Below are 16,134 nucleotides of genomic sequence, written 5' to 3'. Positions count from 1 at the left end.
ACCTTTGGAAGAATACGACGAGAGGGTGCAAACGAGGCGTCTAAGGGAGGATGAGCACCAGAGAAGTGGGTGGACGGAATCTCTTCTGGTTTGGACTACGTGCTAAACTGGCTGCAGCCCTGGTCGAACACCTACAAGATCTCCACGAGACTCTGAAGGAGTACGATCCTCCCAAGATTGTCCACCCAGACATCAATGACCTCCAGCCACCCAAGAAATCCCTCTTTGGTTCTCTCTTTGGCAGCGGGAACAGGAAGAAAGCCATTGGCGAAATACCGGAGAATTTGCCCAAAGGATTATACATGTACGGCGACGTGGGTTCTGGGAAAACGATGTTGATGGACCTTTTCTTCGACACATTACCTCCGAACATAACATCCAAGACGCGCATCCATTTCCACAACTTTATGCAAGACGTGCACAAGCGGCTACACAAGATCCGAATGCAATACGGCAACGATTTTGACGCTGTGCCTTTTATCGCAGCAGATATAGCCGAAACTGCCCAAGTCCTCTGCTTTGACGAATTCCAAGTGGTGGACGTTGCCGATGCCATGATCCTCCGTCGTTTAATTGAGGCCCTCATGTCGCACGGCGTTGCACTGGTCACGACCTCGAATCGGCACCCCGACGATCTCTACAAGAATGGGATTCAGCGGCAGTCCTTCATTCCTTGCATCAACCTGCTGAAAAAACAACTCCGCATCATAAATCTTGATTCACAAACCGACTATCGCAAACTCCCCAGACCACCGTCGGGAGTTTACCACCATCCGCTCGACCGTGCGGCTGTCTCTCACGCAAATAAATGGTTCCGGTTCCTCGGCGACCCAGAAAACGATCCTCCCCATCCGACGACCATCACCGTTTGGGGTCGCGAAGTACAAATCCCCCTCGCCTCGGGTCGTTGCGCCAAATTCACTTTCCACGACCTGATTGGTCGCGCTACGGGGGCAGCGGATTACATTGAAATGATGCGCAGTTTTGATGCGTTCATTGTCACCGACGTCCCCGGAATGACGCATAGAGAACGCGACTGGGCTAGACGGTTTATTACTTTCATTGACGCCGTGTACGAATCGCACGCGAAGCTAGTCCTCACGACCACAGTACCCCTGTCTCAGCTTTTTGTGTCCAAGAGTGAGCTAGACGAGTCTCTGGATAAAGTCACTCACAAAGTTCGAAAGGAAAAGTCTGGGGCCTCTAAAGAGGAGCATGCGGTTGTGGAAGAAGTCAAAAAATCCAACCAAGGAAGAGGGGGTCGTGAGGATGAAGGGGCAGATGTTGACGACGTAATGCGCAATCTGATGGACGACCTTGGGATGAACATGAGCATGCTGAAGCAGAGTTCTCTGTTCAGCGGCGATGAAGAACGGTTTGCGTTTGCAAGGGCACTCAGTCGCTTGAGCGAAATGGGCAGTCAGGAGTGGGTGGAACGCGGACTTGGACTTGAGAAGAGAGGAGGATTAGAGGAGAAAGAGGGATGGCAAAGGGTCAGGAGCAGGTGGAGAGAAGACAGTCTCTGATTTCTTCCCAGCGAAGTATACCATAGAAAGGGCAAGGTTAGAGGTTCTTCCAAGTTGTGCAAGGCGCCTGGGTCAAAGACATTTGGTATTGCAAGGTGGACAGTATATGGATATGAGCCGGAAAGATTAGACGGTGGACAGTATTTCCAGCGATGCAGGTTGAGGGAGTGTATTTGATCAGAGACAGGTAAGCCCAAATCAGCTACTACTATCCATGATAGCAAGGAGAGGAGGAGCCGGCCTCGTGTATTAATAGTAGAGAGTACGAGATATTTCGATAGTACATACCTAACAAGTACCGAGTATTATATCTGGGAAGGGCGACAACCTCCGGCAAGGGACTAGCCCGCTCACGTGGGATGAGGATCGACGTAGGCGGCTGCGAGCGCCATCAGCGCCATCGCCATTCAAGTGCCATTGGTATCGCATCGTCTGCTGCTGCTGCGCTCCAAGGACTCCGAACTCAACTGGCCTCTCTAGTCCGCCCTGCGCACACCGTTCCCCCTCTCCTTAACTCGATCCTCGACTTGATTCTTTCTCCCTCGCGGCCAGGCCATCCCGTCTTCTCTGCAAGCAACAAACATCCAGGGGATCCTGTGACCCCTAGGACTTGTTTACTTGGGCCTCTCGGATCCTCCATGTCGCCAGTCTCCGATGTCTCGTGTTGGCAGCCAGGCCAGCCATGAGCAACAGTTCCCTGACCGGCCTCTACCAGTCTGCAAACAGTAGCACGTCTACTCTCCGTCCTCGAACCGGCCGCCTTATATCCTACGTCGACGATGAAGGTACCGAGTCCACTGCCATCTCTACCTCTACCTCCTCAACCCCGCCACTATTCTCCAGCAGAGGCGTCTCGCCCAACGACGCCCCGGTAACCAGATCGAAGTCGACGGACAAGCCCCGACATGGCCGAACAAGCAAAACGCATGCAAGGTCGTCCTCGGGCACTCCAACCCTAACTGGAGGAAACCAGGGGCTGTGGGAACCTTGGACCTCACTCCAAGGCTTTGCGTCCACGTTGCTAGGGAACGAAGTGTCAGGTCCCTCCAAGGATAAGACCGCAGCCTCGTTGAAGAAGCCTCTTTGGATGAAACAAGACAATCACTATGGCTCAAAAAACGCCGCCCCGCAATGGGGTCCCTCCATCCAACCCTCTACAAATCAACTCCAGGGCACCGTCGAAGAACGCCAGGCAATGGTCCAGGCGAAGAAGAGGGAGGCACTGCTCCTTGCAAGTGCATCAGGGAACCGCGATCATCTGGGCAAATTTAAGAGACGTGATTCAGATGCGGACACTGCCACAACCGCTCCCACCGACCAGAGTGAAGATGCCCTTGTTTACATGCACAAGGTTGAGAAAGGCGACACGCTGGCTGGAGTCATCATCAAGTATAACTGTCAGGCTGACCTCTTCCGAAAAGTGAATCGATTCTGGCCAAATGACAACATCCAAACGCGGACTCATGTATTGGTACCCTTGGAAGGCTCCACCGTCAGGGGGAGGAAAGTTGACAGTCCATATCTCTCCAGAGATCTCTTCGATCCAGAACTCGACCGCCTCTCTATCCAAGCCGTCTCGAACTCAAAACCGAAAGACGCTGGCCTCTTGCCGTCCAATGGTATGCACGACCCTTCTCGGGCAAAGGCGACCATCTCGTCTTCTACTTTGACCTCCGAACCCCTATCGCTCATCACCTCCCTCTCGGAAGAAATCGAGTTTAAACATGACTGCTGGGTCATGCTGCCCAACATCAAAGAAGCCATCGAAGTCTTACGCGTCCCTCGTCGTGCGCTAGGCTACTTCCCGCGCCCCCGTCGGAAATCGAATGCCACCTCCACCGCTTCACCTAACCCTACACCCAAATCCTCCTTTGATATACTCCGCCATCCCCCCACTCACGCCGCGCAAACCTCTGCTTCATTGAACGTCTCCCCTGCCCGCCGGCCCGTGTTTCCCTCATCCCGGCTCAGCTCGTCCGGTCGCCAACGATCTTCCAGCGCTACAGGAGGGAATCCCTTCGCCGATGCCCTTCGCGGGCCCGGAGGAGTTGGTACCCTTCGCGGTCTGCGGACAGAGGCTTCTCGTCCAGGTCCGCCCGACGATCCACTCAACCGCAAATTCAACCAATATTTCCCGGACTTCCTCCCAGCGGCCGGGGAAATCCCTCGAATGGGTTTCAGCGCAAGAGCGTCCACGTCGCGATCGACGCCCCGCGCGAGCTCCGAGTCGGTGAGAAGCTTGCGATCCAACTCGAATAGTTCGGGGCTTGCAGGTGATGTGAGCGGCACGATTGAAGGATGGGTGAGGAAGATGGCCGGCGCGGCAGGGAAAAGGGAACGAAATGCTGCGGTTGATAAAATGGGGGACCTGATCGAGTTGGAGACGAATACTGAAACTCACGAGGACAGGCACGTTCAGGTTGGCGAAGAAGATGACGAGGAGGAAAATACCACACCGACAGCTAGCACGACAGAGTCTGCGACAGAAGAAGCGCTTCTGAACGAAAGGTTTCCCCTGAGGGGCAGGGTGAGGAACGCATATGTCTCTCAGAGCTCGGGGAAAGATAAGGACGATTGATTTTGGCACTGTAATGAACAACGGCGTGGGTTGATATCATTGGGCGGAACGTCAACTGGGGGTCCCAAACTGCGATGGATACATTCATGTATGGTGCGGGCAAATGGTACGACGACCTATGGAGAAAGCTGCATGTCCGAAGTAGTCAGATCAGACCGGATAGTATGGTTGTGAGTGAACTGGAGCCGAATCGCAGTTGTGAGCAGACAGGCATCTAGGGCTTAGTACCTCGTACCCCGTGTCGTCTATTGTTTAGATTGATTGGCAATGAGGGCGCTGACGTCCAGCCTTGCCGTCCATTATTGCGCATGTGTGCCTCCCTTCCTACCAAGATTACTCGAGATCGAAAAACCGAATGACCATTTACGGGTTGATCGTAGAGGGTGAGCGAAGGCCGCTTTAACCTGGAGTTTCAACGGAGCCTTTGGCTGAACCTCACTGAGCACCTCCTGAGTATCACACCGAGCCATTACGAGAGGGCCTGTAGGCCTAATCTAGCTCCTTAGAGATCGACTACATCTGCCTCTCAGCAAGGCATGCGTTTCAGATAATTTCTCTTTGAACTGAAACAATTTCTGCCACTCCGTGCATCGCACTTTAGGGCATTGAAGAGTAAGAAATCTATTACCTCGTACGGAACATTGTGATCCAGGCGCCTATGTAGGGGGCCTAAGGCCTCGCCAAACTATTACCTGCTCCGTCACAGCATTGAACGAAAAAGTAGTCGTACCCAGATGGTGACTGATTGTCCCCGTTGTGCCGCCCTACGGGGCGATATCGATATAGCCTAGACTTTGGTTAGCTCTTCTCAACGCATCTCACTTTCTTTGAGTGTATGGCGCCTCTGTCCGTGGCAAATCAAACTTGTAGCAAGTCCTGATAGATACTACGAGCGGAGAAGGTTGCAGCAGACCCATGCTGCAAGGTCAGAGGAGCGCACAATTGCACAGGCCGCGGTAAGGTTGTGCAGGTAGATTTATGGACGAGTAATACGCTGTATTCTGAAGTCTTGGATCACTTCATGATGGTCGTACGGTCCTGATTCGACCTATTTGCAACGGGCCTGATGTCGGAGCAAGGCCCTCGAGCTAAATCTCCGTCATGGCTGATCAGAAAGGACGCTGTTTTGGTAAACAAAGCGGGCTGCGGATTGTGAACACGTAGGCAGAAGGGGTCGCAGACTTGAACGAGGATTTAATTTTAATTGTTTTCCTCATCACCCTGAGAACGAATCATGTTAGCCTCTCATTCCCCCCCAAAAGGAATCAAAGCCATTTCATTAGATTAGCCAGATAAGTCTTAACAATGCACCGGCCTTTTTCCAAGTCTCTTCGCCAATCTGACATTCCATCATCTGGACCCGAGAGTACTCCCTGCTGTCCGAGTCGTTGTGGCTATTCGATAAACACATCAGGATTGTGAGGACGAGCGTCCCATCTCCCTCTTCCCCATCGAGAGCCATGAATGGCATGGAATCCGGTTGATCATTACGCCATCCTCTGTCCAACTTGACGGTGCCCAATACTTCTCGATTTGGGCTGTCAGCCATCACTGAATATAAGCCGTTCGGCTCTTCCGTTCGGGCCAAGTCAACCCTAGATACCATTAACTGGGCAAGACTGCTCATTAGACATAGGGAAGAGGTCCCTCGGGAATAGATTGATAATGCTGCTGGAAGACCCCATGCCCATTCGCCGTCCTCCAGGTCTTGACCTTGAAAATAACACGGTCTGCGATTGCTGTATTGGTGTGTGAAGAGTGGAGAAGACCCGTCTGCACCCAATTGTGCAAACAGAAGACGTTTTCTCTTATTGACGGGCTGGTACAGCATCTGGGCCGACCGAGTCTGCACGTCAGGCTGAGATTTCCAGAAAATTCGCTGCTTCCATCCGAGCCACGACCAGCTTGGATATTTCGGTCTTCGTAAGTGTGGGCAATGCTGGTCGGTTTGCCAGCAAATGGCCTGATCAAACAAGGAGGTTGGCAGTCCAAAATAAAATTCGTTATTTTGTCCGTCCAAGGTAGCTGAAAACGTTTTCATAATCCCTTGAAAAGCATTCAAGACATCGCTCTGATATGTAAGATTCCGCTTAGAGTAACCCTCGACAGCAGAATAGTACGCGTGGAGCTCCGATCCGGAAGGAGCATAGAGGAAATCCCATTCGTTTTCGCCTTTTGGTAGGGCAGTCGTCTCAAGGGAACTCTCATCAATATTCCAGAGTTGGTCTTGACATTCGAAATAAAGCCCAAGTGTGGAGAATACAAGCATCCGGTGTGATAATGCTGCTTCTTGGAATGTCCAACCACGCGTTGTCCAGATGGAATTCTTATATATCCCGTTCGAAGACAGCTCTCGATTTCCAGGCGGATTTGATGCAAATAGTGGTGAATTAGCATCCTGACCGGCGGCAGCTACTATAGTCAGTTTAGCGCTGCCAAAGATCTGTCGCATCCGCAGGATTTGTATGGCCTTGTCACGGGTATCGTCTTGTTTGATGCACAGTGCATCTACCCATAAGTACCTTTCGCCAATTGCTCCGCAAAGCTGAATGGCCTCTGATATAACGCGAGGGATATTCTTTGCTCGAGAAAGGGATCCGTTTTGGGTAAACCACTGCATTGTTTCGTCCCTCAGACCTGAAATTCGTGTCTTCCCCCAAACGTAACTCAACGCCAGAAAGCTACAACCTTCTGGTGCGTCGACTATACATCCAAGGAAGACATCAATCAGTCTTAGGGTGACACCTGGGAGACTTTGCCACCTCAACTCATTTTGTGCACACTTTCGGTGAGTAGGATCAGAGATGCAACTAGAGAGTAAATTTCTGATCACCTTGCCAACGTCAGAAAAGTCTTGTCTCCTTCCTTGGCCCTGTATTAAGTTCGTTTCTTTGGCATCCACGTTTGTCATATTCGAAATGCCGTCGGTGAGTTCTGAGGGCGTCTCTTCTTCCGCCAACAAGTCCGGTTCGCTTCTTACTCTCCAAGGACAAGATAGCACATCTTCTGGCCATAGTAGTTTGTAAAGATTATGAGCTTTGCGCCAGCCTCCCTCATTCCAAGAGCCATCAGAACTGCCAAATATATGAGTAAATTGATCCCTTCGGACTCCCCTCTACTCACCGAAGGGAAAAAGCATCACCAGCCAGTTGCCTCGCTCTTAAGAGCACCAAGCAGACGGTGAGATCGTAGGGCTTCTGCACAGTTTTGCAAAAGTCAAAGCTAGTTATGTTTTCCTTCCGTAAAAGAAACGTCTCGTGGCCATCCTCACCGATACCGTTGAATTGAACACCTTGGTCGAGATCGATAAGAGGGTCCTGAGGATGATTGTGCTCCATCTTTACCGGGACATCCGCTGCCTCGATGATGAGAGGAATTTCTGATATGAGTATCGGCCATATTCTGTTCCACACATTCTGATTGAGGATCCTGTAATAGTGGGTATACCTGTTGAAAGTCAGGCAATGCGAAGCCGATAGGAAGTCAGCACTGACCCCATTCTTTCGCAGAGGCGACTACTATTATCTCTTAAGCAATGAGGAATATTCAATCGGTTGGGGAGGCAGGTGAAGCGGGGAAGGAAAGGGAAACAGCGTGAGCAAAATCTTCGAAGTTCTCAAAGCAGGCGAAAGCAGCGAATTCGTCTCAATACATCTACAGGCGTTCCTTGAGATTTTGGCAGAACCGGGCATGCCTCGCACCACCAGCGACAAGGAATTTGGCCCCCACGACGAGTGAGTCACAGGTGCTGTCTCCGCTCAGTTTACACGAGCCGGGGGTGAGCACGGTCGACATAGAATTGCTCTTCAGGAGTTTCATAGGGATACTGTGCCCCGGGAGGTTCAAGATGGTTCGAACGCCCGGGGTGTTCGTGACTCTCGGGAGAAGTGAACGGCGTCGGGGTTTCTGAATGGTCAGACTGGTTCTGAGCAGCTACATAGGAGGTCGAACTGCCCCGCACCCTGCATGGGTGTGAGAAGATTTCCAGGCGGCTTTGTTGTGCTGCTCCGACGGGCCAACGTTGTCCGTGTGATGGGGATTCCAGTAGGAATTCAATGCCACTCCTCCCACAGCAGGGTTGTTTTCTATGAATCGGCGTCGATAGCTGTGTGCTAAGGCACGGGTGGTAGGGTATCCAGTGCAGCTTGCCTCGGATGTTCTTGGACGATGTCCGCGCGGATGATTTGCTCTGCTTGACTTGTTGTATCATAAACCCTGCAGAAATCGCATCCAAAGCCACTCGCGAGACCGTGTCCATTGTAGTTATGGCAGGGAAGATTAGGGAACGAGATTAGCTTCCCGCAGCCGGTCCCTCTGCAAGGGACGTCCATGACTGAACCGTCGGTTTGCCATGGGAAAAATCAAGAATGGATGGTTTCAGTTGGAGGCTGGTCCAAAGAATGAAATAGTGGAAGCGCCAACTCATTCCGGACACGATTGTTTGCCGATTCACTACCGCCTAAACGCAAGCAGTCAAGCAGCATCAACAACTTGAGGCGGGTCACTTACCCATGACGCTCCCCGATCAAGGTTCAGACGGAGAGATTCACCAACTCCCATGATCCTCTGACTAGAATAATCAAATGGTATTTCGCTTGTTGTTCGCGGTGCGTCCCCGAATGCTTCTATACCTTGTAGAGACTTCGATAATGGCTCCAGGGAATAAGCTAATTCAGGCCAGAAGAACTACGCCAAACCATCTCTGACACTTACGATCAAGATAGAAAAGTTCTTCCAAACATCAGACATTCACAAACTTGCGAGTATTCTAATTCGCGTGCGTGCGTGTCCCGAGGGGTGTTGCGCTCTTGAATCTCATGGAAACCTAGGAGGCACGGTATGCCATTGTCACACAACGCTCCCTACCACAGTAGATAGTTGCTTTTCGCGACCACTATAAGCTGACGCCTGTCTGGCTTGATGAGCACGGTAGTTCGGGAGAGGTGCCGTGACTCCTCAGACAGAGGTTTCCGAGGTCGTTTACGCTGGGCCTGAGTTCTGCCTGGTTGGAGAGAGTTTCGACGCGAGGCTGCCAGCTGGCAAGTTCCAAGGCTTGTCTCAACTCACCATCCTTGGCCAAGATTGTCATGCACAAGCACGGCAGGGGAAGAAACGAAGCTCTCATGGAGTATGAACTGTCTAAGTAAGAGGAAGAAGACCTGCACCTGAAAGGCTGCAGGGTGCAAAGGGTGCCAAACCAGGCCGCCAAGCCTGGCTGCCAAGCCACCAGTCGAGCCGGCAAGTGTGGCTGGCGGCCACAAAGACGGTGCAAGACGTGGCACCTCGGCGTGAGTGATCCCGTTGAATAGGGTTATATATTCCATCATCAAAACATGTTCACAATTAACTGCGACGTTTTGGCCGAGTGGTTAAGGCGGTAAGCAGACCCTGGCGACTATGAGAACTTCTTAATCTAACAAACTGGCAAGACACCCTGCTATTCCCAGTCAAGGTGTTCTCTTCGGAGGCACAGGTTCGAATCCTGTAGACGTCGATTTGCTTTTTTTTTTTTGGCTCTCCGCATGGTAGCGCCGTCACTATACTTTTTCATATATTGTAAAGTGACAGAAAAACGCCTTACAAAAATAGGAGAAAGGTGACCGCTGACCCAGCTCGCGCGAGCCGAGGGGTGAGCAAAGCAGCGAGCGGCTCGTCAGAAGGGGACGACAAAGGATAGATTTTTCGCGCGACGACTACCAAGGACTACCTAGCTCGCTAGGTATTCATAGAAAGAGCCTGATTGATCATACCGGGTACGAGGTACATTGGTAATAAAATAGATTGCCATTGTGTCTCTCTCACTCCCATGTTTCACATACATCTCGCCCTCTTCCACACACTCTCTCTGGGACTGCTTCGCCAGGGTTCAACCGCTACGTCACATCCTCTCATCGGTTCTCACACTGCTCTCACGTTTTGAAATCTACTTCTCTATATCCACAGTATCCTCTCGGCTCGCCTCTCCCCCTTCCCCTGCACTTTCTTGTACGTCATGATCGCTTACCTCAATCAAAAATGGCATTTCTCCAATCCACCTTTTCTCCTCTCCACCTTTATGCAAGGTATCAAAAAGGCCAAACCGGCAATACAGAAAGGAGAATGACTATATAAAACAAAACAAAACAAACAGAGTGTGGTGTTTCTTTCGTGAGCGGGCATCGAGTTCCAATCAGTTGGTCGCACATCTCCAGCTGTACAAGGTAGATCCTCTCAAACATCAGTTCCATCCCAAACTATTCTCAGCCATTACCGGAGGACTAATATACGTCCGTCCACTTCGTTGAGAATTGCTGCGATCACTGGTTCGGGACGTCCTTCCACCGAATCGGGTGCCGTAGCTGCCTCGTGCGCCGACCATGAGGTTTGACTGTTCGCCGGGACGAGGTCCACGGTTGCCTGACTGCATGCTGCTTGACCTTTGGTGGCCAGATTTCCTCCTCTTGTACCTCCGTGCAACAAGGAACATGGCGGCTCCATAGACTGCGGCCCCAGCCACCGCTCCCACCGCGATGCCGACGGAGGATGGGCGAACGGGAGAGCTTCCAGAGTCCGAACTACTGGGAGCGCCGTCATCGCCAGAACCACCTTGGTCAGAAGTGGTGGCGGCAGAATTTGCCGAGTTCACAGGCGTACCTCCACCGGCCATTTGAGATCCAGGCAGAATTGGAATCGAAGGGTCAATCATACTCATCAGAGTCACCACAGAGGGGTTCGGATTGTTGTAGAGATCCGAGTTAGGGTTCAGGAGTTGCAGGGAGAGAGTATCAACTTTGTCCGACGGGATGAAAGCCATGGCTAATGTCGTAATGTAGTTCAAGGTATCCAGGGTATTGTACGGTTGGAGGTACTGCATCACAACTTCACTCAGATCAATACCCAGCCCGTGAGAAACACCAACAGGGAGATAAGAGAATATCTGAGACACAGCAGTGGGCGACGACACGACAAAAGCGTAGTTGAGACCGTAATTAAATCCAAGCTGGATCAAGGTAGAGTTATTTGGCGCATCAGGCACACCGCCTTGAGGCTGAATCACTCGAGGGAGAGTCGTCGGGAGAACCGCAGCGCTTGTCGAAGCTGACTTGGACGTTTCAGTGGGGGCAGTTGTCGTAGCAGAAATGATGCTTGAATCCGGAGTGAAAGCCGTCGCCGAGTCCGTCCCAGTGGGCTTGACAGTGTTGACCAGGGGCCCCGAGGTTGTGGATTTGTCAGTCGTGGTAGGGGTCACAACTGGGGTCGTCAAATTCCCAATGAATGGCGTTGGAGTCACGGTAGGGAAAGTTGTCGGGGTGTCGCTGGCTGTGTCAGTTGGTGTCATGGTAGGAGTCGTGACCGTGTTATTGCCGGGGGTATCTGTCGGACCGATAGGCGTGGTCGTCGGAGGATCAGTCGGTGTATCAGTTGGAGTAGTGGTTGGAGTGGTGGTAGGGGGATCGGTTGGACCAACAGTCGGGGGGCTGGTGGTCGTGGAGATAGTTGGGTCACCTGTGGGTGAATCCGTAGGCGACATTGGACTGGTGGTAGAACTGTCTGTTGGCGGCGGCGGCGTTGGAGAGTCTGTCGGCGTAGTGGTGGGTGTACCAGTTGGCGTATTCCCATCCGTGATGGTTGGCGACGTGATTGGGGGCGTCGACGTTGCATCAGAGATATAGGAGCCGAGATCAGAAGTCACATCAGCCGGGCTCGAAGTGGTAGTGGCAGTTGCGGAAGTGATGACCGAATTTGCTGAGCTCACATCGGACGCAATTGAAGACGCGACCTCTGCAGCTGAGGACAAGGCTGACGAAATAGAAGCGATGTCTGTACCCGAGGCTGTCGCCGCAACTGATTGTAAAGAGCTCGCAACGGACAAAATTGAAGTTGCAGCATCGCTGGCAGATGAGAGAGCTGACTCCGCTGCAGCAGTGCTCGATGCCGCAGCCGCCGTGTCTGTTGTGGTGGCAGTGGTCGTGTCTGAGGATGAATCACTCGTAATGATCGAACCAAGTCCAAGAGTGATACCGCCATCGTCGGATGTCGAGCTCGTGGTAGCCGTGTCGGTGATGGTGGCCGTGTCCGTTCCAGTCGCAGTGGTATCAGTGTTGATACTGGTAGGAACGTCAGTTGCTGATGGATTACCGGAAGCATCCGTGATCGTGGCGATGCTTGTATCTGTAGCTGAAGGCGTAGCCGTATCTGTAGGCGTTGTCGCTGGATCCGTCCCCGTGTTGGTGGAAGTGTCGGTCACTGTGGCAGTATCGACTGAAGCGGTGTCGGTCGTCTGTGCGTCGGTGGTTGCTGGTGTCGTCGTTGACGAATCGCCCGAGATTGCTGATGCGACCCCGGACAGAGCATCAGATACCGACGAAATCAAGCTACCTATCCCTGAATCCGTCGTGGTCGAGTTGTCAAATGTGACGACCTGCCTCTTCACGACCCTTGGAAAATAGTACCTGGGCTTCAGATCCGCTCCACGACGATGGGCTGGGACCGCTTCGGCAAAGGACCCTGCCACCACAGCAGCAAATAAAGTAATTGATGAGATCTTCATGTCGCAGGATGTTGGGGCCAAGGGAGTTTCTTCCAAGCTCGTTAGCAAAATGCCCGTCAATCTAGTTTCTCTTTCCGTCCTTCAAATCTTCTTGTGAAACGAGCGTATGTGGTGAGTGTATTGAAAAGAGCGGCTAGGATCAAATGATCCTGATCTGTGATTCGGATGAACCGTCCCAGACGATTTCTTTGGCTTCAGTCGTCTTGCGGGGGTCGTTCAAGCCAGTTTGGAGTTGTATAGTAAGAATTCAACAGCGGATCGAGTAGTTGTCGAGGCTTGTGATCAATGGGATTCCTTTGTTCTTTACGTATGCACACTGCCCAAGTCGAACGGTCAAAGGCTTCGTGTCATATATTTTTGGCGGTTTCTTTGACCCAGGATTACCCGTATCTCCAACAAAGACACCGCTGTCGGCTATGCTCTTCCGCGAATTGTTGGGCCAGCCAATTGCTTGCGAAGACAAAGATAGTATCCAAAGAGCCGCTGTCGGCGGCTGGGAGACTCTTTCTTGAAGTGACGGCGCGGTAAGGGATCTTCCCGAAGAGGCTTCGCAGCGAATTGTAGAAATGCGTGCAAAAAGGTATAAAACTTAAGGAGTGGGATCGATCGTGTCAAAATAGGCTCTAGGTCGACGGTCTGAGGGAATGAACGCGAGCACGTCGAAGTCGGTGCTGGCAAAACTGCTTAGACACGAAGGGGATGGAAGAACCTGGCCGTCGAGGCGAAATTGACAAGTCGAAGGTGAGAATTATCGGTCGCAGAACGAGAGACAGCGACCACGGCGACGTTGACGGATCATCGAGGCTCGATGGAGAGGGCGTGCAGGCGGGAAGGGTGAGTGCAAAGAACAACAGTTGAAAGGGAATGCATTGTGCAAGACCTGTCGAAAGGGAGAGGAGGCTGAATGGAGAGCGAGTCAGTGCCTGATCGGAAAGGAGGAGCGACGAGGTGAGCCAACGAGCCGTACAAGCGCAGCTGCTAAGCCCGAGCGGTGGCTGTTTGGTCGAGACAAGGCACGCAAGCGGCTCCCGGGGGCCGGGGGGCGCTCAAACAGAGGGATCTTGGGGTGGGTTTGTGGACTCGGGCCCAGCGAGAGGTGGCTCCAGGTGGCTCCCAGCGGAGAATTATCTCAGGCACAGTTACGCACTCTGGTTAAAGCGCTTTTATCGTGTCCTCCGTACCTGTAAATTACAAATTTAGGCCCACCCTAACGGCCCTCGGGCACTCCTCGTTGGACCACAATACCCAGTAGTTGAAGGAGACAGGCGCTAGCCTGTACCTGCAGGGCCAAATACCACCGAGACTCGTACGATACTTCACCCGGGGGCTGGCTCAGCCTCCTCCCCTTGGGTCCTTGGGTCCTATTACCTTGTACTGGGTAGAGCCCTTGGACATTGATTGTTGCCGGTCCTGATTTTTGAGCTTCTGCTTTCCGCTCCCACCAATTTCGCACCACAATCTCGTTACGATCCTGTGGACTAGCTTTTTGGCTTTGATGTGGCTTTTCATATATCTTTGATCCTTTCCTGCTAATATGGCCGAGGTCTTCAACGACGGACTGCAAGTGGTGTTGCTCGCCCCGTTGACAGACAGCTTGGAGAGAGCAAGTCTGGAACTTTTGACCGCCCTATCTGCAGACGAGACGCTCATCGAAACAGTCTGTGCTTCCAATATGCTCGCAGCGCTGAGACTCTGGGCGAGAAAATTTCTGACCAGAACCACAGGGACGAGGTTGCTTCAAGGTGAGTCCCTGTCGAGCTGCGTGGCCTCTGTGACACCGGGCTGCCAGTGAGAGACGAGCATGTAACATGGCACACAGGCAAGCAATTTTAGCATCAGGAACCAGGAGCTAGCTGGAGCCCAATCGCGTGTCAGCCACCCGCCGGTCGATGGGCCCTTGGCTTCAGCGGACCGGAGGATTGGCCCAAATTCTCCTCCATGATCTTCCCCATCTGCCGCCCCATTCGTAATCCTCGGTCATCCTCGAGGGAGGACCAGAGCATGAAAGGCGAGAAGGGCGGACTGTTTGCTTGGGCGCATACCATCACGTCACGAGACGTTCTGTCACACTAGACATAAGTATGTGCGAGCATGTTGACAGGCTGTGCTATGCAACGAATACTCAGCAACATTCCATATAATCAAAGCAGGTTTACACAGAGCAATTGGTTCCCACATCGGGCCCCGCTGGCCGACCTTTGCCGGTGCTGTTTCATTAAGGGGGGGGGTAACCGAGAAGCCACAGGAAAAGTCGCCCTGCTTAAGCTTTGTGAAATTTTCCAATGTTTGGGGTGTGCCTACCTATTACGGCGCATCATCCTTGATGGTATGTGTATCTTCTGCTGACCTCGAGTTTCATGCTCAAAAGACGGGCTCCATCCCACCCCTGCGCTTGTCAGCGTTTCACGCCCTGGAACATTCCATCGCATTGGCCCTGAGGATCATCGCCGAACCGCATGGCAATGTCGTCTATTGATCAACGTCCCGGAACGAATAACGGAATGTTTGACTGATCTGGTCTACCTAGCAAACAGGTCGACGGGATTGATAATGAATGAATTGACGGCTTGTGGGCAGACTCATTTCAAAGACCGGTTGATACTCGACTACATTTGGATCTGAGAGCTCAAAGAGTATCGCTCTGCGAAGTGTTGATGATGGGGGAGAGGTGCACAGCACGACTGAGCGATATTCTATCAGATCATAGCTCACCAACGCCTCGGGAGGCCACCAGGGCATTGCGGCAAGATTTGGACGCACTTGGACTGCTTGATTCGATAAGCTGCTGTTTATGCTGTCTCTACACTGGGAGCAACATACTGCAACATACTGCTCTGCCATGGCCATGATTCTGATTTATCAATTCCCGTTCTACAGCTCCCAAGATATTATGACTTACCTCCTGAAATATACATTATCAAATCCTTCGTGCATGGTGTGTCGGGAAATCTCGTGAGCAATTTTGCTCGGGGGCCTTGGCCTCGGTAAAATGTTCAGCCCAGTGTGTTTGTGCCCTCCTGCCGAGTATGGAGAGTACTGAATATACAGTATTGGTTGCAAAATGCTTGCATTTGACGACGCAGGTGGTGAGCCCAGTCGGGACGTTCACACTCGACCCTTTCTACGACATATTCACACAGTAGACTTTGGGTATTTGACTTGGACCAGGTGAAAGAAGAAACAGGAAGGGAGTCTTGTGGGGGAAGCCTGTGGCAGCCGTGTTGCGAGCACGTCATTTGTCTTGGTCGCCTTTGCGGCCGGCAAACTGCGAAAATTGCTCCACCTTCGGTACATGCAAACCAAGCTCAAGTAACCTCTGTGCGCCTGCGCCTTTCTCGTCCATTGTCTTTGCTAATTCAGTGTCACAAGTCGATCCAGTCGCTATCAGCTGTTACAGGCGAACGCCCTGCTCGACTCTCATATGTCCTTGAGCATACTGATCAGTACTCTACAAGTTGTCGAGCTTGTACCCCCACCACCATCCTTCGACCGCCGCCACC

General features: G+C 52.2%; 4 protein-coding genes across 4 annotated transcripts; 2 read left to right on the top strand and 2 right to left on the bottom strand.

Moving 5' to 3' along the window:
* Positions 1-50: 50 nt before the first annotated feature.
* A1O5_07906 (uncharacterized protein) lies at positions 51-1,526 on the top strand (the record flags this gene model as incomplete). Its single annotated transcript, XM_007748491.1, has 1 exon — positions 51-1,526. One exon carries the CDS (start codon positions 51-53, stop codon positions 1,524-1,526), a length of 1,476 nt encoding a protein of 491 aa, XP_007746681.1.
* A 682-nt stretch (positions 1,527-2,208) lies between these two features.
* A1O5_07905 (uncharacterized protein) lies at positions 2,209-4,104 on the top strand (the record flags this gene model as incomplete). The annotated part of the gene is made up of 1 exon (XM_007748490.1): positions 2,209-4,104. One exon carries the CDS (start codon positions 2,209-2,211, stop codon positions 4,102-4,104), a length of 1,896 nt encoding a protein of 631 aa, XP_007746680.1.
* Positions 4,105-5,383: 1,279 nt separating this feature from the next.
* On the bottom strand, positions 5,384-7,442 carry A1O5_07904 (uncharacterized protein; the record flags this gene model as incomplete). The annotated part of the gene is made up of 2 exons (XM_007748489.1): positions 5,384-7,178; positions 7,228-7,442. The coding sequence occupies 2 exons, from the start codon at positions 7,440-7,442 to the stop codon at positions 5,384-5,386; spliced, it is 2,010 nt and encodes a 669-aa protein (XP_007746679.1).
* A 2,879-nt stretch (positions 7,443-10,321) lies between these two features.
* A1O5_07902 (uncharacterized protein) lies at positions 10,322-12,634 on the bottom strand (the record flags this gene model as incomplete). The annotated part of the gene is made up of 1 exon (XM_007748488.1): positions 10,322-12,634. The coding sequence occupies one exon, from the start codon at positions 12,632-12,634 to the stop codon at positions 10,322-10,324; it is 2,313 nt and encodes a 770-aa protein (XP_007746678.1).
* Between the last annotated feature and the right edge of the window lie 3,500 nt (positions 12,635-16,134).

The sequence above is a fragment of the Cladophialophora psammophila genome, assembly GCF_000585535.1.
Source record: "Cladophialophora psammophila CBS 110553 chromosome Unknown aczJe-supercont1.12, whole genome shotgun sequence".
NCBI classification, from domain to species: Eukaryota; Fungi; Ascomycota; class Eurotiomycetes; order Chaetothyriales; family Herpotrichiellaceae; genus Cladophialophora; species Cladophialophora psammophila.
The sequence above is the reverse complement of the archived record's forward strand: the minus strand, read 5'-3'. Positions and strand labels throughout refer to the sequence as shown.